Genomic DNA, 23693 nt, shown 5'->3' with positions numbered 1-23693 from the left:
TGATAAGATTCTAAGATCTATTTCTGGGTGGCTGCAGAGCAGAAGGCATAGGGTTGTGATTAATGAATATTCTTCATACTGGTGTAACATCAGGAGTGGGGTCCTCAGGGATTGGTTCGTGGACTACTGTTGTTTCTCATCTTCATAAATGACATCAACAGAGGGATAGAAGGTGTTACGTCAAAATTTGCAGATGGCTTAAAGATTGGTGGAGTAATTAATGATCAATGCCAAGCAGCACTCCTTCGGGATGATTTGGATAGACTTCAAAGATTATCACAGAAGTGGCAGCTATCGTTTAATGCTGCTAAATGCAGTGTCTTACACTTGGTGGGGTTGAATTAAAAACAGTGGACGAGGAAAGGGATCTGGGATTTATGATATGGGCAGATATGAAGTTTTCTGAATAGTGTAAATGGGCAGCCAAGAAAGCCCATGGTGTCCTATTGATGATGTATCAAATATTATTGTGTAGAGATAGGGAGATCATAATCCCACTGTATAAGGCAATTGTAAGACCACATTTGGAATACTGTGTTCAAGTATGGAGACATCATCTGAAAAAAGACATTTAACTTCTTGAAATGGTCCAAAGATGGGCAACTTGAATGGGGAAATCAGCATAAAGACTCTAAGTATGAGTATGCGGCTACAGAGCTTGGCTACCAGGCAGTTCAGAGGTGACCTAATTGAGGTTTATAAGGCTCTGAGAGAGATTAGTAAAATGAATGAAGGTGGAATTCTCACTGTTATAAAGAATTCCAGAACTAGGGGGCATAAATTCAAATTACAGGGGTTGAGGTTTAGATTAAATTGTAGGAAGTTTTCTTTTAGCCAGCAAGTCATTGATTGCTGGAACAAGTTGCCCTTGCAGGTAATTGAGGCTGACAGTTTGAATAAATTCAAAGGTTTACCAGATAGATAGATACCTGTGTGAGGATGGAAGACTATAATTTGTGTTTTCTTATCTACTTGGGTTTTTTTTTGCCTGTGCCTTCCAAGCACTATATTGCGATTACTATTACTGTGTTTTGCGTACATTTGTTGAAGCAAATTTCCCAGGTGAGGCCACAATTTCAAGAGAAAGGCAGCTGGTTCTTGTTGCACAATAGCCCCTACCCTTTCTGCACTTGTTTTTGAAGACATTTATGACAAACTAAGGTATTCCTTGGTGGCATGGTGCATAGATAAAGTGTGTTGTTTGTAGATAATAAAGCACTCAATCCTACCATGGTATAATTATTTTTATTTCCAATTTGGAAATAAACATAAATATATAAACATAGGTTTCAGTGCTTCAAATATTTATGGTGAAACATAACTTGTATAGACCAATCATCCATTCTACTCTCCCAATCTGGCACCACCAGGCTGCTTCCTCTTTCCCAGGGTGAAAACTACTCTCAAAGGACAGATTTCAGGATGTTTGAGGACATAAAGGACAAAATACCCACTGAACTGAACATCTCTTTGGATGCCTTTGCTGACTCTTTTCAGAAACGTTTAGAATGGTGTAATTAGTGTATTTAATCAGGTAGTGATTACTTTGAATAAAAATAAGAACCAATTTTGAGTTCCTTCACTTTGTGATTATTGCAGCAGTTCAGAAACTTTATTGCCACATCTCATATATTAACAGTTTTTTAGATATATATTTTTACAGAAATATTCATTGTTGCACACCTTTTAAATTCCAAGAATTTTTTCATCTTCTTTATTAGGTGGAAGCAATTCATCGAGGTTGTATTTTTGAGTTTACTTTATGAATTCTTAAAAAGTATACATTCAAAATTGTCAGTTTCTTATAGCAGACAAGCTTCCACGTGGAGACTTGTTTAGAGAAGAACCAATTTGTGGTACAGTAATAAATGAGCAACAAGGAATGACATGTTTGCATAAACAGAGCCTGACGCATATAGTGTCAGTAAGAGCAATGTCGTGCCATCAGCTATGCCTGTAGGTTTTGATTTGATGACCTTTTGCATAAAGATATCTGCTTATTGCATCCTTTACAGTTTAATGTTCATTATAATGAAATGTCATAATTTAAACTTTTAAAAGAAAGAGCAGAAATAATTGAATTTAAAAAGTAGTCTGGTTCTTGAAGCAAATTTTGCTGTAATACATCATTATGAAAGCTGTGAAAGAAAACTTTTAAAAAATTAATTAAAAAAAAAGGAAGTCAGCTTATATGATTAAGGATGAATTTTCAAGTCAAAAAATAGAAGTAGACTTATGTCAGAATATATGGGCATTAGAAGAATTTGAAATATGAATGCAGAAATGAGTAAAAGTAGGAATTGGATGTGGTGTAAATTGCAATCAGTCCCTTGATTAAAATAATGTGTACTGATTTCAGCACCTTGTTATCTAAAATATGTACAAGAGTTAAACTTCTTCTTTTGTTTATAATATTTGAATCAATGAATGAATGTTTCCAAGTAACATAATGTTATATTTTTCATTTGAAAAGTGCTCTGGTTTGTTTAACATCTAGTATAATTTGTCTTTCTAGTCTCTTCATTCAAGCACTCGTTTGACATCTCATTCTTCACCACTTCCTGGCAGTCATTCTCGCCTATCTCAGCCTTCACCCTACCAGCCTAGGATAAGTGGAGCAGGTGGTGTACCCTCTCCTCATTCACCCACACCATCACCTGCTGGAAGTGTGGCATCTGTAGGTTCTCAGAGTAGTGGATATAGTAGCTGTGATCTGAATGGTAATCATCGACCAGCAAGTACTCCAACACCTTCAGTGTGTCATACACCTTCTTTTCATACTTCAGGACAGCTTCAGGTACCTCATTCCCAGCAGCAACAACCAGGTATAATTAGTGTATCTCAGCAAATAATGGACATGATACACCAACATCATATGCATTTGCGCAATTTGCATATGTGTCACGATCTGTGGGAGCAATCAGAAATTCTAATATCACGTTATCAAATTAAAGGTAAGTGTAATTTTGCTGCCTCTTCCTGAATTCCTTAAATTGATAAATTGCAGTACTAGTTTACTGAACTAATTATTCCAATATATTATCAAAAAGTCAGTATGATCAAGAAAACTACAGAGAAATCTGCTTTTATATATACAAGTGTTCAATTTTTATTTCATTAGTTGCAAATGTTATTGAAGGTGAAAGGCAAAAATGTTACATATTCTGTGTAAGTGTTGCCCTTCTGTTTTTTTTTTTTTCCATGATAGGCTGAATTTGGGATGAATAAAACATAGGTATGCATTGTGTTATTTAAACTATCGACACCAAAGGTCATCAAGCCTTGAGCTTTATAGTATACATCAGGGGTGGGCAACTTTTTTCGTCAGTGGGCCGAATGAAATTTTCGTATCATGATGCGGGCCGAATGAAATTTTCGCATCATCATGCGGGCCGGAATAGATTGAACGATTTAATAAAAAAAATCAGAACCTAAAAAATGTTATATTACTTGAATTACCAAATTATTAATGTATTTTTAAAAAAAGTAAATACAATATTTAAATTTGTCAGAGCTCTATCTGTTTTGACAAAATTTTCAAAGTATTTTGTTGCTTACGCAAACCACATTTTAAATTTTCTGCTTCAATTTTCATTTGTTCCGGTGAAAATAGCTTATATTTTACGAAATGTTTTTTTTGAAAAATGCCTTTTTAGATTATATTCTTTAAAAACGGAAATAGTTTCGTTACAAACCAAACAAACAGCTTTATCGTCTATATTTGCAATTAAATATCTGAATGTCCAATTATCATTGAAAATGTGGCATTCGGCATCAATTTTTCTTTTTTTTTTAATTGGCTCATTTTATGGGCTATAAATTATATTAAATTAAAAATTGTAATAATTAGAAACGGCATAAAACATAAAATATCTCGCACCAATATTATTTTTTTCAATAAGAAGTCAAACCGAAAGGAACTTCGTTCGATCAATGCTACAATAATAATTAGGAAATAACTCTTTGACACTGCGTAGAATCACTTGGTTACTGTTGTACTGGCTGCGATTCCCGATTGAACCGAATTAAGCCGAACGTTTACGGCAAGTGTAGTCAGGTATGGATTTTCTATATTTATGCATTTACCGAGGGGGCCGGATTCAACATCGTCGCGGGCCGGATGTGGCCCGCAGGCTCCGTTTATTGTTGCATCCTCCAGACTATCATACTTTTACCACTGCACTTCACAGTTGAGATAAGACAGTGCATGTGAATATATTCTCTTTGCTGACAGCAGTCCTAGATTCTTCCATCAGATTGAAACGGTGCAATACCATGATTCATCACTCCAGACAACACATTTTCACTCCTCCGAATTTCTGGTTTTTGTTAGCATGGAACCACCACTGAGCACTGACTTTTGTAATCATGAGTTTGTATGGCATAGCTCATCCATGAAAACTCTTCCGGTACAGTTCCCTGTATGTTCCTGGATCTCCTGAGTGATTTTACTATAGCTGCAGTGGGTATCTTGTTTGGCAACATGTTTTAACCATTCTGGAGGCTCTTTTCTATCAAACTATGATGGTCCATACAGTGGTCTATGGGCATTTCAGAGCCTCTAAAACCTGTCTTAGCAATAAGCTTTGCAATGTGGCATTGAATTGGAGCAGAGCTCAGAGTTCAAACATGAACTCTGAGCACTGCTCCAAGCAAAATTTCATCTGAAATTGAAGGGGTAATGCATTTGTCAGTTCAGTTTATAGGTAGAGGTCATTAATGTAGTGATAGATACTACAATAGTATTTATCACTACTATGATGACATTCACATTAGTGCTTAGGGGTTTACAAGAAGATACAAGCTCACTCATCATGCAGATTCTTAAAGGTAAGTCATTGGTGACTTTTATCCTCCTAATAGCATTTCTGGAAGTTAAGGTATAGGCAGTTATTGAGTGGACTGCCACTTTATTTTTTCAAATTTGCCCATCCACTCTAAAGTGTGGAAGGGCAAATTTTGAAGGTTGGTTAAAAATATTTTTGTTTTTTGATCACAATGTTTAATTATTGAGAGCATAAAACAAAATGATGTTTTATTTTGGAGGAGGGAGTCCACTGATAAAGTCAGAAATCAAAATGGTTCTGCAGCTGAAAAAGTTAACATGCCACCGTTGTAGTCAGTATTTTACCCATTGTGATTAGTATTAGAATGGCTAAATGATACAAGGAAGCAGACTTTTTTCCAGTGCCATCAGCTTGTACTTTTCCTATTACCAAAAGGTGGCCATCTATTTCTGCCGTGAATGTTGCCCAACTTCCACCTTGGGCACTGACTTATTCCAGTGATCTATAACATATATTGCCTGAAGGTAAAAGAATCTTCATTTGAATGAAGTGGGCGGCAGGTCATCCCAAAGTAACTCCACTTACTATCCTAGTCCACTCTGAAGATTGCCCATTTATGACCATCCTCTGCCTCATTATCCACCTAAGTGTATTCTCTGTAATTCCAGTTTTATCTTCATTGGCAAGGCTTGGCATTCCTTTCACACACCCATTCTGTAATTTCTGGTAGGATTACATTCTTACCAAGGTAGTTTGTTTATTATTTTATTTTGTAAATGGTCAAATAATGATTAACATCATCATCATATTGAACATGCAACCTTCAATGTGCCACCAGGGCAATAAGCCCATATGCACTAAAAGTATCTCTTAACAATTGAATTGGAATTTTGCATTGATTTATGTATTCAGCAATATAACATATCAATATATAGACCTCATTTTAAAAAAAAATCTAAAACTTTGTCATCTCATATTGAACATAACTTCATAAAACCTTATAAAATCAATAACCATAAAATATAAAATTTTGACATGCATTTAGCCCTTCAACACAGGAAACAAGTTTCCTGTGCCTCCGGTTGACATCTGTAGCCACTAGGAGGCATGCCTTCCACTGCTAGCTTTTCACAAATTATATTTCTCCTATGTTTAAAAACTTTATTTACATATTTACGGAATAAAATAAAATTTTCTCTTGAATGAAACAAGAAAGGCAAATGATCTTCATTAATCAAAAGCGTCCCTCTCTCCAGCTCAGCTCTCAAATCAATGTAGTTAATACAGTTAAGCATGACATGGGCACCTGTTTCCATTTTCCCAGAAGAGCAAAGATCAGATGATCTTTGCTCTTCTGGTGTGGCAGAAAAGGATCCCCAATCAACAATCTCACTAATGGGTTCTCTTACATATCTTTCAAACACCGTCCAATTTATAGATTTAACAGCATACCTATCTGTTTCAATCCAAGCCCGGGATTGGCCAGCCACACGGTAATCATACGTGATGCCTCTGTGATCACTAGAGACCAAAACTCCATGAATCTTCCAGTTAGTTACTTTATAAATGGCTGCATCTGAGCAGAATGTAACATCGATGTACGAATCACCTTGAATAGAGGAGAATGTTGGCAGCTGCTGCAGATCCTTAACTACACCCCAGCCCATGGAAGAAAGGAACTCCTCAAGATCTTGACCTCTGTCATCGGAGAACCCAGTCCCCCCCCCCCAAAGCTTGGAGTGAGCAATTTTTATTTTTCACTTTATTAATAGGTAACACCGTTACTTCACTACACACTTTCTCCTTACTAAAGCCACAATCTTTAAAATTTCTTAACCACAACTGTTCGATAAAGGTTTCCTTATTCGTGTCCTGATTCACATCATATATTAATAACTTTGGATTTAGCCTCTTATGTTTCTCTAACTTTAGACATAAATCCTGAGATTGCACACAGTTCTCTATTTTGTTCAAGTCTTGTTCAGAATCAGCTTCAATAATTAGCCTCTTATCTCTAACTGCTCTCTCACTTTTTACTTTTATGTCACACAATATTGGTCTCATGGACTTTAATAACTCCTTCATATCCTCACTTTTTATATTGAGTACTGTTGGAGGTAACCATAGCCACCTTCGCATGCGTAGCACTTCCTTGATCTCTTGAGACAACTGACGCATGTGAATTAACTTCACCTTCACCAACTGTCATTTCCACTAAACTTTCTTTTTCTTTTTCCTTATCTTCCAATCTTGCCATTAAAACTTTATTTTCAATCTGTAATTCAATCAATGTTATCTCCAGAGTACCCCACAATTCTAAAATTTGCACCACTGCAATCCCCGGAATGCTATGCTTCCCCTTCAATTCTCAATTCCAATTCCATTCTTTCCATTGTCTTAATTCCATTCTTTCTGATTTTTATTTTACTCATGCCCATGAGATCTAGACATGATTCTTCAACCCCCTCAGATTCTAAAAAATTTATCTCGGTCTCTTTGCAGGTCTAGGTTGATTGGTCACATTTATTGCTATTCTGTTCTTGATTATTCACAGAAGGGTCAGTTATAAATTGCTGAGTATCCATATATTCCAATTGAACACAACATTCATTTTAATTAACTACTTGAGACTTTTTGGATTTATTCACTCCTTCCTCCCTCTCCTGATTTCTTACTCCTTTTCTTTTTAGAGGCTGAATCTTTAACTGACATATCACCTGAATTTTTCTGAAAAAGCTGATCCAGAGTATTTTGAGTAACGGCTTTAGTTTGTTATATTTGTTATTTGGTTTTTAGGAGCATTAGCAACTAAGGCCATATTGCTCTGGGAATATGCGGTGGTCATTCCTTGACCTTTCCGCATCCTCCGTATTTGGTGGTGACGGGCTCGAACCCCGGTCTAATCAAGGACGGCTTTAGTCAAAGTCATCTTTGAAACATTTTATCTATAATTTTTACCTCTTTCTCAGTACCAAGGTAGTCCTATATTATATCCTTAACCATAGATTCTGTGACCTTGCCCACTACAGAAGTCACTCACCAGCCTGGGGAAACATTAGCACTACTGCTGGTCAAAGGGACTGTCCCAAAATGTAATAAGTATTTGTTATTAACTTTTTCGATACGCTTGCATCCACCTTTTATAGTATAACTGGATGCATGCGATCCATTCCTGGGGTTTTTGCCTTTTCTCAGCCTCAGTAACTTTTCTGATAGACACCTCAGAGATATTTATACCACTGATTTTAACATCAAGCATATTCTAGTTCCCTGTTTTCCTCTTGTTAAAATGCACTTTCACTTGTCAAGATGATTACAAAGGACTTTCTCATCATCCATGTCATCTGGGGACCCCCAAGTTCCAAGCAATTTCTCTAGTGCTAGTACTAGCTCTCATAACTTTTGTTCAGTTCACTGGAAACATATTGCTGTCTTACTTTTCCACTCAGCTGGTCACCACTCCTGCTTTACGGCTAGCCAGAAAACTGGTTGGGAAGGCTGTGTTCTCCAGGGTGTAAAAAGGAGCAAAGCAGTATGGAATACAACAGCCCTCCACTTGAGCCCAGCCATCTTAAACCAACTAGAATGAACTTTACCATAATGCATCATGCTTGAAAAGAATATATACAGACATTCAGCAACAGGAATTCCATCATTCCTTAACTTAAAGTCACTGTCAAACAAATTTATAATTACTCTGTCTGTCAGAAAATGTAGGTTCATCCACAAAATACTGAGAAGACAGATCTGGTGATCTACTGGTTGAAACTGTGAGTGATAAGCATTTTGAGATCCCTTAATCTCTCAACCTTTGGTGGTTTTGCTGTATAGGTCACCTCACATGCAACACTAAATACTTCCAAAGGGTAAACTACAGAGCGAAATCTGATGAATACTACAGAGGATGAACTACTCCAGTTTTGCATGCTCAAAGAGTCGTGTAAAGCTGAGTGAAGTGCGATCAGAAAAGATGGCCAGCTTCTTCTCATGCAGAATCATCCTTAACGATTTACACACCAATCTTACCTACTAGTGTTAAAAACACATCTCAATTGCTGCTTATGACCCTATACCTAATCCTGTTAGCGGTTAAATGCCAAAAATTTGTCACCCTCAAACGAAGAGATGCTGTCTGCCCTGATGCTGGTCCAGAGACCATACACAGATGGACTATGTTGTTAAAACACTGTATTGTCCAAATTGTAAAGGGCAATATCCTACTTAACCAAAGCCTGTAGACTGTGGGAAGTAGGGGAAAAGATACAAGAGTATAAGGAAGAGTGAAAATCACCTGTCAGAAGGCAAAGAAGCAAATAAATTCCTGTCAACAGCAGCATGAACTAAAGTTTCAGTTCCACTAACCATGTCTATGCAGATAGTGCCCAGACAATTTGCAAATCTTCACAGCAGTTCCCTAAGGAACAGTGTGTGATAAATTGTGCTAATAACACTCTGGTTATGGTTTCACCAACTGCATCGCATTCTTCAACAGAAGCCATAAAAATGAAAGCATCAGCTCTGACTAATAGGACTCAACCAGACTTAATGACCATTGATATAGATACTAGCTGCAATCTTAGATCTTCGTGTAGAAGGTGACAGAATGGATGTCCTATCTCCCCAAAAAAAAGTTCAAAGTGAAACTGGGATCACCATATGGACCACAACTTTGGTTCATTCATACTTCCACTTCTCTCACCCTGGTAGTTTTTTAGTGTCTTCAGCTAAAGATAAAGCTGATTTATTAGCATCTTACTTTTCCTTTAACTCTTGCATTGATGATATTGGTAAAACATCTACTGCTGTACCAGACACATTTCACTCAATTCCTCCTGTGGTGTTTCGACAAAGAATGTTCAAAGAATTATGATCAGTCTTGATTGTTGCCAAGAAATCTCCATGTCCTGATGGAATTTCTCCATTTGTTCTGAAAACCTGTGCTCCAGAGCTTGCTCCTATTTTGTGTTGCCTTTTTACATTGTTTTATTCCAGTGGTGTTTTTGGTTCTGTATGGAAATTTGCCTCATATCCAGTTAGTTCCTAAAGTGGGTAACAAATCTCTCCCATCCAATTATCATCCTATTGCACTTATAGCTCTACTATTTCCAAAATAATTGAAAAATCCATCAAATGGCAACTCTTATCTCGACCTTCCATCTGATCAAGGATCGCCAAAATGGAATCTGTCGGTGTCGCTCCACTGGTACCTTGACTTATATTACTTATCTTTGGACAAATTCAATGAAAATGTTCAGTGAAACTAAAGCAGTTTCTCCTGACATTTCTAAGGCTTTCAATTAAATATAAAAAAAAAAAAAAAAAAACGGCAATTCAGATTTTGAAATACTAATTCTTACTTACTTACTCCATGGCGCTACGGTTCTTGTAGAACCTTGGTCTCCTCAATGATTTTTCTCCAGCTGTCTCTTTTCCTGGCCATTGTCCTCCACGTCTCACCCTAAGCTGTCGTAGGTCGCTCTCTATGTCATCCACCCACCTCCTCGGTCTTCCTCTCGTTCTTCTTCCTCCCCGTTGCCCTTCCATTGCTTTCCTTGGCCATCTACTTTCCTCCATTCGTATCACGTGGCCTGCCCATCTAAGTCTTGAGCTCTTTATCACTCCCACTATATCTGATTCTCCATACAGTTCCTTCAGCCCTCAGGTTGTCCTTATTTTCCACCCTTCCCCGACTTTTATAGGGCCAAAGATTTTCCTTAATATCTTCCTTTCCTACACATTTAAAGATTTTTCGTCCTTTTTATTAAGCACCCATGTTTTACTAGCATAAATCACAATAGATCGTACCACTGTTTTATATAACACTAATTTCATTCTTCTAGAGAGCAGCTTTGATCAAAAGTGTTTCTGCAGGAAAAAGTAGCATCTATTACCAGCATTAAGAAGAGCCTGAATTTCTGGGGTGTTGCTACTATCATGTTGAATCATAGCACCCAGTTATTTGAAGGATTCTGTTCTATTGAAACTATGCTTTGCTGTTTGCCAGATCTATTGGGTACTTTCTCTCTTTCCTACTTGTAATCATAAACTTGTTTTATTTTCATTTACCTTCAAACCAACCCTTTCTGCTTCTTTCTCAAACTCTTCAAAAGCTGTCCTCAGAATATGTGGGTTTCTGGAAGTCATCACTACTTCATCTGCATAGGCTAAGTGCTGGTAGTGTCTGATATATATGATCCCATTGGAGGTGGCTGATACTTTCCTCATAACCCTCTCCAACACCAAGTTACTGGTGACAAAAGGTCCCCCTGTCTCAGCCCTCTCCTCACTTCGAAGGACTCAGAGAGATTCTCTTGCACCTTAACCTTGCACTTGCTTCCTTCCAGCGTGATCTTTGTCAGCCTTACAAGCTTTTTGGTATGCCTGGGCTTCCCGTCATTTCCATCAGCTCCACTCTTTCTTTCCACACATATACCTTGCTGAAATCAATAAACAGCAAATGGTGCATATCTACATTATATCTGTAGCACTTCTCCAAGATCTGTCTGAAGGTGGAAATATGGTCAACAGTCAGCCTCCCTGCACACAGAACCCACTTTGATATTCACTAACTATTCCTTCTGCTAGACTTACTATTCTTTTAGTCAGGATGAAGGATAAAATCTTATATGTTGTATTAAGTAGGGCAACCCCTCTGTAGTTTCCACACATTAGTGTGGAAACTACAGAGGGGATTTGGATAATTACCACTGTCTTCCAGTCATTTGGCAATTCTTCTCTTTCCCATATGTCCGATATAAGCTGATGTAATTTTTGAATCAGTTTCTCGCCACCTGCCTTTATAAGTTCTGCTGGGATGTTATCTTCTCCGGGTGCTTTGTTATTTTTAGCCTTTCGGACTGCATCCCGTACTTTTCTATTGTTGGGCCCAAGATACCTTCAACATTTGGGCCACCAACCACAATCTTGACCCCAAACGTGACTTCGAAATAGTAGACCACTCACGACACTTTCACCACCGCCTATGGCTAGAGTCAATCAACATAGTAAACAATCCAAAGGCATTAAATCGCCAGAAAGGCATACGTCTACACCCCATCCTAGAGACAACCGTTTTAATGCTAGATGATCAGTGGAGTAGAAAGCAGCGCACGTCCGTGCAACAACAGTGACGCATGATTAACGTGCCTCACTCAGCTCATTGCACTTATCCGTTGTATTTTGTATTTAAATGTCAGTTGATGAAGAGACACGTGTCTCGAAAGCTACTGTTAGTATATATTTGTATTCTTACATTAAACTGGTTTATAACTTATACGTGTATGTTATTAATACCTTCAACATTATCTGTTTCTTCTTTCTCTTCTACAATTTCTTCTGGACGTGCCTGTTCTTTATTGAGTAAGGAATTAAAATGCTCCTTCCAACTTCTGTGATTTCCCCCACCACCACCACCATTTCTCCATTCTTATTCTTACACAGGTTAAGACTGGGCTGGAATCCTTTTTTTTACATTTCCTACTTTATAGAATTTCCTGATCTGTCCTCTGTCGTATTCTTCTTACATTTTTTTCTGTTCTTTTCTTTTGTCTACATACTGACTTTGCTTCAGCTCTTTTAACCCTGTAATCATCAGTATTCTTTCTAGCTCCTCTCTGTAACATTTTCTGCCTGGCTTGGTTTCGTTCTTCCAGGATCTTCTCACAGTCCTGATCGAACCAGTCATTTCTCACTCTTTTTTGTTCCACTCCAAGTGCCTCTTCTGCTGCTGCACTCAGTGCTTCCTTAATATCTTCCTATTTTTTATTGTTTATTGATGGGCTCACCATCCTGTTAGTATTAGTATTAGTAACGGCTGCATGGTGCAAGAAAGCCTATGGCTTATGCTGCACCAGCCAAAAAAAAAAATTGATAAAAACAAAAAATAAATAAATAAATAAAACACAGTAAATAACTAAATAATAATAATTAATAAATAAAAAAAATAAAAAGGAAATTAAACCTATCATCCTATGTGCTTCCCTTACCTGAAAGTACTATCCAGATGACCTTTGAATTTCCCCAAACTGTCAGCCTCTACTACCCATGAAGGCAACTTATTCCAGTAATTTATAACCCGCTGGCTAAAATAAAACTTCCTGCAGTCCAATCTAAACATTTCCCCCTGTAACTTGAATTTATGTCCTCTAGTTCTAGCATCATTTAAGATCTTGAAAATTTTGTCCTCATTCATTTTACTGATGCCTCTCAGAGCCTTAAACACCTCAATCAAATCTCCACTAAGGTGTCTAGTTTCCAAACTCTGCAACCCACATATTCAAAGTCTTTCTTCATAAGGATGCCCTTTTGCCAATCTCACCAGGCGAGTTACCCGTCTTTGCACCCTTTCAAGAAGCTCGATGTCTTTCTTTAGGTGCGGTCTCCATACTTGAACACAGTATTCCAAGTGTGGTCTGTTGTTGGTGTTTCTCCAGTTATTCCTCTACTTTCATTCTAAATCTTTCTCTAATATCTTCACTTCCAGCCGACCGGGCTAGCCAGGTGGGTAAAGTGCCTGCCTGGCAACCCAAAGGTCGCGGGTTCGAATCCCGCCTCGGGCTTGGATCAAAGTACTGCAAAAACCTTGGGAGGTGCATTATGGCCACAGAAGCCGATGCGCCAACAACTACCAAAAAAAAAAAAAAAAAAATTCATCTTCCTTAAGCTTATCTTGTTGATATATCTTTTCTTTGTTATCCCTCCTCTCCCTCTATATACCTTTGAGAGCCTATTTTGCAGATGGCATCGTACCATAAAATGATCTGAATCGCAATCTCTCCCCCCCCATAACTCCTCACCATTACATCCGTAGTATGACAGGTATTAATGAGGATGTGAACTATTTGATTACGTGTGACACCATCAGGTGATATCCTAGTTTCTTTGTGGTTATTCTTATGGGGAAAATTTGTGCTGCTAATGCTCAAACCTTTCATGCTTTAGTGTCCTTAATCATAAAGCCTGTCCACAGAACGTTTTCCCTGCTTCCACTATTTATTAGGGTGTAGTCTCGGATTTCTATAATTTCTTAAGTTTCCCCATCTTATCTCTTGTAATGCTGCTACACTTATGTTATATCTCTTCAATTCTTTTTCCAATTTTCTGCTTGTTACTGGTTGGTACAAACTTTGGATGTTCCATGTAGCTACAAAAATCTCTTTACTCCTTTTGGCATGTTTGGGTCGAATTCCATTTGAGACAGTAACTTTGTTTGTTTTCTGGGGTGGGGTTGTTAGCGCCATGCCCAAACCCTCCCTCCCTCCCTCCCTCCTCCTCCTCCTCTCTCTCTCTCTCTCTCTCTCTCTCGCTCGACGTGGGCACCTGTACGTGGTGAGGGGACCTCCCAGTGACGCTGCTGGACTTCCAGACTAGCATCACTGGGATCCAACGCCCACAGCCCAGGTTCCAGGCTTACATCAATGGAATCCGGCATGTTTGCCGTGCGCTACGACCCGTGGAAATTCAGAAAGGGGAATCCTGGTGGTTGAGGGGCCCAGCTTCAATACACCACTTTGGCCCCTGCTTCGACAAGACGGGTGGTCCTGGAAGGCCTGGCTAGGATCAATCGGCTAGTAGACTCTCCTGCGAGGGTCAACCGTGTCAATGCCACGCCCCTACCCTGATGGTCCGAGGGACAGGATTCAGGCTGGCGGCGGTGCGGGTATAGTGTCTGGATAGCCCTGGCGTTCCACTCCCAAGCGCATTTATTGCATGCCGGGAAGTGGGCATCCCTTTGGACTCCATGGTGGGTGGGGAGCCTGGGCACTGAACAATTTAAAAAACTCCATGAATCCTGATAAACTTACTTCTTCAGGGGCCCCAACCCGGTCCCTATCTGAAACTATAGAAAAAGATTCTGATAGCATTATTGCTACAAAGAGGCAGCGAACAGAAATATCATCAGGGCCTGTTGCAAAATTTTTAATTATTCATTCCACCACTGAAAAACCGATTGGCAAAATGTCGCCCTTCTTCATACAGAAAGGGTTAGATGGGTTAGCAGGGTCACCCAAATCAGTTAAGAGGCTCCGTTCTGGAGACCTCTTAATTGAAACCAAAACTGACAGGCAGTCTGAGCAGCTACTCCGTGCAACATCAATCGGAGGAGTACCCATAACAGTGACACCACATAGAACACTCAATTCATCGAGAGGTGTCATTTCGGAATGAGACCTTCTCGACGTAACCGAGGAGGAAATCTGCTTAGAATTGAAACCACAGGGAGTAACTGCCGTTAAGAGAATAAATGCGCATAGGGATGGGAAACTTGTTAAAACCAGGAGCATCATCCTGATTTTTAACTCGCCCAAACCTCCTGATGAGATTAAAGCTGGCTACATCAACTGCTCAGTGCGTCCATATGTTCCGAGCCCTTTACGGTGTTTTAAATGCCAGAAGTATGGACATTCTCAAATGGCCTGCCGTGGAGTCCTTGCATGCGCTCGATGTGGTGCAAAGGACCACGAAACAACAGCATGTTCAGCCGCAAAACCCACCTGCATTAACTGTGAGGGAGAACATCCAGCCTATTCACGAGCATGCCAGAGGTGGAAAGAAGAAAAAGAAATTCAACGGCTGAAGGCAGAGCTAAACATATCGTACCAGGAGGCAAGGAAAGCGGTGAAACCTCTCAACATCAACAAACCTACCTACGCCCAGAAGGTAGCAGGGAGATGTTCCATCGGAACTCAGACGGACATGACCATTCCTCCAAAAGAATCATTCACTCCCATCGCACGCTATCTCTTAAGTCCTCAAAAACCTGCACAGAAAGACCAATCAGCTGCCACTCCTATATCGGTACCTCCTAATGCTCCACAAGTAACAAAAGTAATTACGAAAGAAAAGAATAAGAAAGGTGAAGTACCCCCTAGTACTCAAGAAAAGATGGATGTCGAGCAGAAGGAGGTACCCGAAGATTCAGTTTTGGAGCTCTTTGCTGGGGAGGAAATGGACACTGGTCAGCGTCCGTACTTCCCCAGGAAGGACAAAGCCAAAACTGAAAAAGGTAAGCCCTCAGCACCTCGGAAGCCGCCTGATGGACCCACCAAGCCAAAATAATGGCTAAATTCCTACAGTGGAACTGTCGTGGATTCCAGCGAAACAATGATGACATCAAGGCCCTTCTGCAAAAGCATGAGCCAGTCTGCTTTTGCTTACAAGAGACATACCTGAAGGCAAATGAAAACCCTTCGCTTCGGAACACTACTATCATTCGGAAGGACAGAATTGGGAATGGACCTGTTCATGTTGGTGTTGCTATAATTCTAGGCAACCATACCCCATATCAAAATATTGTGCTCACAACTAACATAGAAGCGGTAGCGGTTCGCCTTACAGTAGAGTTCTATAACAGTCTGCTCAGTTTATTTGCCACCTGGGGCGGATATCTCCCAGAGTGACCTTGATGATCTCATTGTGCAGCTGCCTACTCCTGTCTTACTCCTGGGTGACTTCAATGGACATAACACCCTGTGGGGTAGTGCAAACGTTAATGGAAGGGGACGTGACATAGAGCATATGCTCAATGACAATGACCTATCCCTTCTAAATGTGGGAACTAACACCTTTTTTCACATGCCTACCCGTACGTTCTCTGCTATTGACCTCTCTATATGCTCCCCATCTCTCCTTCCTTCAATCACTTGGGAGGTAGAGGAGAATCTTTATGGAAGTGATCACTTCCCTGTGATAACCAGCCTACTTAAAGTGACGCCATGTTCACCTTTTAGGTTACCACGATGGAAGATTGATCAGGCTGACTGGAACACCTTTCAACACCTGGTAGACTTTAACATCAGTACAGTCAGTCGGGAGCCTATCAATGACGCAGTGGCGTACATCACAGAAAGCATTGTCCATGCAGCTGCAGCTACAATTCCGAAAACATCTACCCGGTTTCCGCCATTTCCAAAACCTTGGTGGAATACTGAATGCACAGCAGCAAAAAAGGCACAAAATAAAGCTTGGGGGATATTCCGCGATATCCTACCACAGCCAATCTCTTAGCGTTCAAACGTGCACGCGCAAAAGCGCGATATATTCGTCGTCAGAGCCAAAAGGAATCGTGGGTCCGCTTTACATCCACCATTACCCAGTCAACCAGCAGTAAAGCTATATGGGACAAAATCCGGAAAATGAAGGGTAAATATACATCGCACCCTTCATCGGTCCTGGAGTATAATGGATACGTTATTGCAGACCCAACTGCAATAGCCAATGTACTTGGGGAGACTTTCTCTACCATCTCATCAACATCTGCTTACTCCCCAGAATTTCTGGTCTGGAAAGAGAAATTTGAAAAGCAGCCAATTAACTTTAAATCTAAAAGGTCACATCCCTATAACGGGCCTTTTACCACGGAAGAGTTAGAAACAGCTCTAACTCTTACCAAGGCAAGTGCTGCTGGACCAGATCTTATCCATTATGATATGATCAAACATCTGTCTGCAAAATCCATGGACCAACTGCTTTTTCTATATAACAGAATATTTCAAGAAGAGCAGTTTCCGGATTCCTGTCATAAGGCAATCGTGCTTGCCTTTCCTAAGCCAGGAAAGGATCCTAAAATCCCAACGAACTACCGTCCTATTGCTCTGACTAGCTGTCTGTGCAAAATTCTGGAGAGAATGGTCAATGCCTGTCTTATATGGTATTTGGAGTCTAACGGGTTCCTCTCCAGATTTCAGTGCGGCTTCCATAGGAATAGGTCAACTTTGGACCATTTAATCAGGCTCGAAACTTCCATTCGAGATGCCTTTTTAAAACGAGAACACCTGGTCAGTGTTCTTCGATATGGAAAAAGCGTATGACACAACTTGGAGATTTGGAATTTTAAAAGACCTCTACAGTATTGGCCTTAGAGGTAATCTCCCCATTTTTATAAAAAAGTTTTTATGTCACCGTTCTTTCCAAGTCCGTGTAGGATCTACTCTCTCTCGCTCTTTTAGACAAGAGGAGGGAGTACCTCAAGGATCCGTTTTAAGTGTTACGCTTTTTGCCATTAAAGTGAATTCCATCATAGAACAACTTCCTCCAACTGTAAACTGTGCCCTCTATGTTGATGATTTTAGCATATTCTGTCATTCCTGCAACATGAGGGTAATTGAGAGGCAACTGCAATGTGCCATTGACCATTTGAACTCGTGGGCAACGAATAACGGGTTCAGGTTTTCTGCACAAAAGACTGTTTGCATGCATTTTTGCAGAAAACGCAATCTTCACCCTGAACCTGAACTGAGGCTTGGACAAAATGCTATCCCGGTAATACCTGAGACTAGATTTTTGGGGCTTATATTTGATAAAAAGCTGACCTTTCTAGAACACATCCGTCAACTACGTGCGAAGTGCACAAGAGGTTTGAATATCCTACGTGCAATCTCCTCACATTCTTGGGGTGCTGACCGATGTACCCTTTTGCGCCTCTATCGTGCACTCGTACGATCTAAGTTAGATTACGGGTGCCAGGTATACGCATCCTCTAGACTCAGCATACTCCGATGGCTGAATCCCATCCACCATCAGGCGATCCCTACTGCCACTGGAGCATTTCGAACTTCTCCTGTCCATAGCCTCTATGTCGAAGCGAATGAGCCCTCGTTATCGCTTCGCAGGAAACAGTTGTCTCTACACTATGCTTTGAAACTGAAATCCCTGCCAGACCATCCGACGTGGACACCCGTTTTTGAGCCACGTTGGGAAAATCTGTACATTTGCCAGACTGCCAATAAACCATTCGGTATTCATATCCAAAGGCTACTCAATGATTTGAACATCACATTAAACAATGTTGCCCCATCACCAGGGCAACCTTTTCCACCCTGGCATGCTCGTACCCCAAACTGCAACTTCTCCCTTAACAATTGGAGAAAGGACAATACTTCGTCCACCGTCTACCTGCAGCTCTTTTTAGCTGATCGCTCTGAACATGCTGACTTCTTGCCCATCTACACAGATGGCTCGAGGTCAGAAATGTCTGTCGGATCTGCAGCTGTTTTCCCAGATACCACGGTATCTGAGCAGATCTCCAACGAATGCAGTGTGTTCACTGCAGAGCTGCATGCGGTTGAGCTAGCCTTAGATCGTATACGAACCACCCACCACAAAAAATATATTATATATACTGATTCTCTGAGTTCATTGCAGGCTTTATCATCGATGAGGTTCAACCCTCATCCTGTCCTGACCCGGATACAGCAGAGGCTGCATTTTCTTGCACAATTCAAATTTGATGTTCGTTTCTGCTGGATCCCAGGCCACATTGGGATCTCAGGAAATGATTTGGCAGACACTGCAGCCAAATCAGCAAACCTATTTAACTCTTGCCTGTTAGTCCCCTATACAGACTACAGGCCGGTAATTCGAAAGAAACTGGTATCCCAATGGCAACACTCATGGCATGGACAGATTACAAACAAGTTATATGAGATTAAGCCTGTAATTGAACGTTGGCAGTCTAGTCTGCGCAGGAACCGAAACGAGGAAGTTGTTGTTCTATCTCGACTCCGCATAGGACATTGTCACTTGACACACTGCTATTTGCTGAGGGCAGACGATCGTCCTATGTGTAGAAATTGTGACACCATTTTAACAGTCCGTCATATTTTAATTGAATGTTCGTCTTTTTATAATGATCGCCGTTTATGTTTTAGCCATCTGTCTGAACCTTATACACTCAGACAGGTTTTATCGGACAATGACAACGTGTCAGCTATTTTTAAGTTTTTACAACTTATTAATCTAAACAATTCTATCTAAAATATTTTTATCGTTTTATGCTATATGAACGTTTTATATCGTATATTATTTTACAATAATATACAAATAATTTTAATTTTATAGTTTTATATTCTACATCCTTTTGACTTGGCGCATTATAGCCTTAGATGCTAATGCGCCATAAAACCCTAAAACAAACAAACAAAAATCTCTCTCTCTCTCTTCTCTCTCTCTCTCAGTCTGAGTCAACACCTGTAACCTGTCCGGCATGGGAGGCCCTGCTGGTAGTAAGATTACATTCGTTTTAGCTCACAGGATCATTTGGCCACACCACTATGTCAAAGTAGAGATACCTTCGGGGGTGGGGGGGGATACTAATTCAGATGATGAAAATAAAGATAATTTTACTGCATCTAGACAATTTTGTATTGTAAATGATTGTTTAGCATATAGGTCTTCTATACAAATTTCCATCTTATGGTTTGTCTTCTGCTTTTTTGCATTTTTTTTTGGCATTTCATTTTGCTTATTACTCTTACTCTTTTTCTATTGTATATTAATCACTTGCTCATTACAGGTATTGGTGGTCAAACCAGTCAAAAATTAATTTCCCTTTATGTGGCATGCACACTCCATGTTTAAATATCTCAATTTTCATCATCCAAGTTCTTGCAACGACCAACTGACTGGTTAAAATAAATTTATTAAAATAAATAAATGATATGTACATAAGATAAAAGCATTAAAATACAATAAGATAAAAGTGTTAAAATATAATATAATAAAAGTGTTAAAATACATAGAACATGATTACCACCAGCGCTCATGGCGTGAAGCACTACACATAGCTACCAATAATAGTACTATGAATCGCACAAGGGGAGTGCGATGAGTGTTGGTGGTCATCACATGTACGTAATTCTGCTCTACCAACACCAGACTCATGAAACATGATCATGCCCAGCTGACTTTTGCTAATGTAACCATCAATATATACTGAAGTACACCATTCACCAACTAGCTGACGAAGAGGCACTTCGCCTCAACAGCTTCTATGTATATATCATTTATTTCTTTGACTGTTATCATTTTGTTTGAAAAGATGATGAAAAAACATGTTTTAGCTTTTTTCCAAGAGCAGATATTGTAATTATGTCTATATCTTGATTCAGAAATTGAAATTTCTATTAGAAAATCAGGTTCTAAGTCAGCAAGTATTTCCAAGTATCTGATAATACTAATTCAGAAGATGAAGATGATTTTATTGCAATTAGACAAGTATTGTAAATTTACCCAGTGGGATTGTTCCGGTGTGTTCCAGGAAATTGTTCCAGTAGGGTTGTAAGCATCCCCTGGAAACAAACGCAGATTTTTTGTCCAGCAAATCAACTAGAGAACATAGGCAATTTATGGACATAATACATGGGTACATAGCCCTTGCCTGGCCCAAATATGACATTCACTAGGACTGTAAACATGAGGTTCAAACATTGGACCTGCATTTCAAGTGGTGGCCATCTTGTTTTAGGATGGTAGATCCAAATAAAGTTTCCCCCTAAAAAAAAAAAAAAACATATTTTATAGTATTGAAAATTTGTTTTGGATCAGACTGTAAATAAATATGTTAAACATTTGACACTACAATTGCATTTCAGAGATACTTTGCAAACAAACTCAACATACTTAGTTATCATATATATTACTTGGGGCTGATCACCACACACTCCTCCACCTACATTTTGCTCTAATCAGATGTTGATTGGTGTTGAGTCCCAGTGTATGACTGCATGAAAGACCATATTAGTATTGTCTTAACCTAGTGGAGCACAGTGCTCTCAGGATTTTCCTTAGGGCATTCAGAATATTGCTGGTCCCAAGTCTGTGTAACACTTAAATCATATAGTGGCTGTCTTTCAGAATGGTTGATAAAATAATCTCTTCCTTCCCTACACACACAACTGGTGTACTTGATCACCTCAATGGGGGAGATAGAAGACCTCTTCCATATAAATGGCCCATTACAATCTTTTGAACTACAAAAAGTGCTAGCTAAAGAAATTGTGGGGGTTGGGTTTCTTACTTTTATTTCTTTTTATTTTATATTATTATATATATATTATTTATCCCTTTTTTTTTTTTTTTAACCCCTCCCACTTTAACACCTGACTTGATTGATTTCAGAAAATCCCAGACTGAAGGGGACCTCAATTATTTTAGGTATTCTTCCACTGGACTGGCTGAGTTTCGGAATGACAGACACACACATGAATGTAGAATATAACATTGTTTATTGACATATCATACATAAGAAAACTTGCAATAACATTTAACTGAATACAATATTTAGTTGGAGACTTGTTATCATACTAACGTTTAAATGTGTATTTATCGTGATATCAAATCAATCATTTCACCAACAATTATCCATTTCTAATACATAATCTTATATATTATAACATTGTGTCTCTTCATGTTCTACATAGGCTTCGATAGGTCATGGTATTCACCCCACACAATCCCTCTCTCTCTACTCCTAAACAGTCCGTATAAATGAACGACCAACTATCAGCCAATGAGCTGGCTAACAAATTCATTAAGAGTTCGTTTTCCAAAATTGTAAGGAAAGTACATTTATTCAATCAAACATTTCCTTATAGCCAGGTTAACAGTCAACATTAATCAACCAAATTAAATAGTACCCTTCCAATCAATTAATCCACAACTCCATAATAGCCTACCTGTTTAATCAATTCCGACTCCAATCAGATATATTCACCATAAATCAACATCCAAAATAATTCAAAATTCAACTTTTAACTTTACACTAGTTAGGAAACCTTTACCCAATCGTTAACAATTCTTAATTACTTAATAGGTCATTTCTTTCTATCAAACATTAATACAGAACTTCACTTCCAATTATAGACTACTTACACCTTAATTACATTACTCTTATGCCACCCTCTAGGCTGATTATCTTTCTTTATGTATTACATTAGTACACTTATATATATATTTATCACTTAGACATCCCTCCATAACTATATAGCATTCTCCTATAGTCCTTCCCTTACTAATTTAGGTTCATTTATTCTCAGAAAACTTCCTAACACTTACGTGATTTTCTGGGCTTTTCTCCTTGCTCGGTTTACTTTCCTATCTGCCTTAGGTGTGGACTGGAATGCGGAAGGTCGCCCATCCGGGGATCACGGTAATCTTTCTGATGTTTCCCTACCGGGTACTACGCGGCTGGATTTAATTCAGGTTCCTATATTCTTTCTTAGTCTGCATTTTTTTCTGTGGACTGAGGTGCTTTCCGAGTAGGCCAGTCGCTCGACAGCTCATTTGATTAAACTTTACCTCTAGAATTCTCTGAGTGTGTTTCTCCTTTCTCCCTCCATACTGCTTCAATATCTACAAATGAACATTCCTTCCTACTCTAGTCTTACCTAGAGTTCTTATCACAATTCTCCCGCTACAACTTCCATCTGCCCCAGGACTGCATCCACCACCCAAACTAGACCACGACTCCTTCCGAATCACCCCAAAACAAAACTCCTCGAATCTGCCCCAGTATCAATTTTTCGGACCCTTCTCTACGTTCTCTCAAAAATCCCTCCGCTTTCTTCCTGGCCAATCGTTGACTTCCACATCCTTTCCTTCGTGATTCTTATTCGTCTCCTTTCATTTCCGTGGGCGTGTTTTTCCATCCTTTATGTCCGAACTTCCGTTGGTCTAGAAATTTCAGGATCATTCTAGAAGGTAAACGTTAGTTCCGGTCAACTAAGAAAGTTTCAGGCCTTCTTTGTGACCTCACACTCACATCCATTACTACGTCGCCCACACCTGCTAGTAGTCGCACCGTGAAATTTTTAAGAGGGCCACTTCCGCACTCAGTGCCCTTTCTATAGAGTATATGCCCCTGTCTTAAGTGGGATTTGTTTCGGTCTATTACTTTTACCGACTCACTTAAGGAATCCTTTACAACCGAGATATAACTAACTGGGAGTGTCTGGAATAACCTTCAAATTCCAGTGTTTCCTAACCCATGATATTTGAGCTGAAAACTAACTATTTACTCTACAATTAACTCTCCCAATATTTAACAAAACTTTATTAATTATTATTGTAAGGATGGGTCCTTACAAAATCAACAAATGGTGTGCCAGGTCCTATTGATTAATTATCTAT

At 39.3% G+C, this 23693-nt stretch overlaps 1 protein-coding gene across 2 annotated transcripts in view; it reads left to right on the top strand.

Annotated features, from left to right (window-relative positions):
* LOC150082063 (uncharacterized) overlaps positions 1-23693 on the top strand; it is a 562503-nt gene that overhangs the window by 530241 nt on the left and 8569 nt on the right. For both annotated transcript variants that reach the window (XM_090379088.1, XM_090379087.1), the window contains exon 20: positions 2516-2954. In XM_090379088.1, coding sequence (XP_090235214.1) covers positions 2516-2954 — 439 coding nt within the window. The remainder of the gene's footprint in view (positions 1-2515; positions 2955-23693) is intronic.

The sequence above is a fragment of the Mastigoproctus giganteus genome, chromosome 8, assembly GCF_048544385.1.
Source record: "Mastigoproctus giganteus isolate SK-2022 chromosome 8, ASM4854438v1, whole genome shotgun sequence".
Taxonomy (NCBI): Eukaryota; Metazoa; Arthropoda; class Arachnida; order Uropygi; family Thelyphonidae; genus Mastigoproctus; species Mastigoproctus giganteus.
Note: the sequence above shows the minus strand (reverse complement) of the source record. Positions and strands in the feature narration are given on the sequence as shown.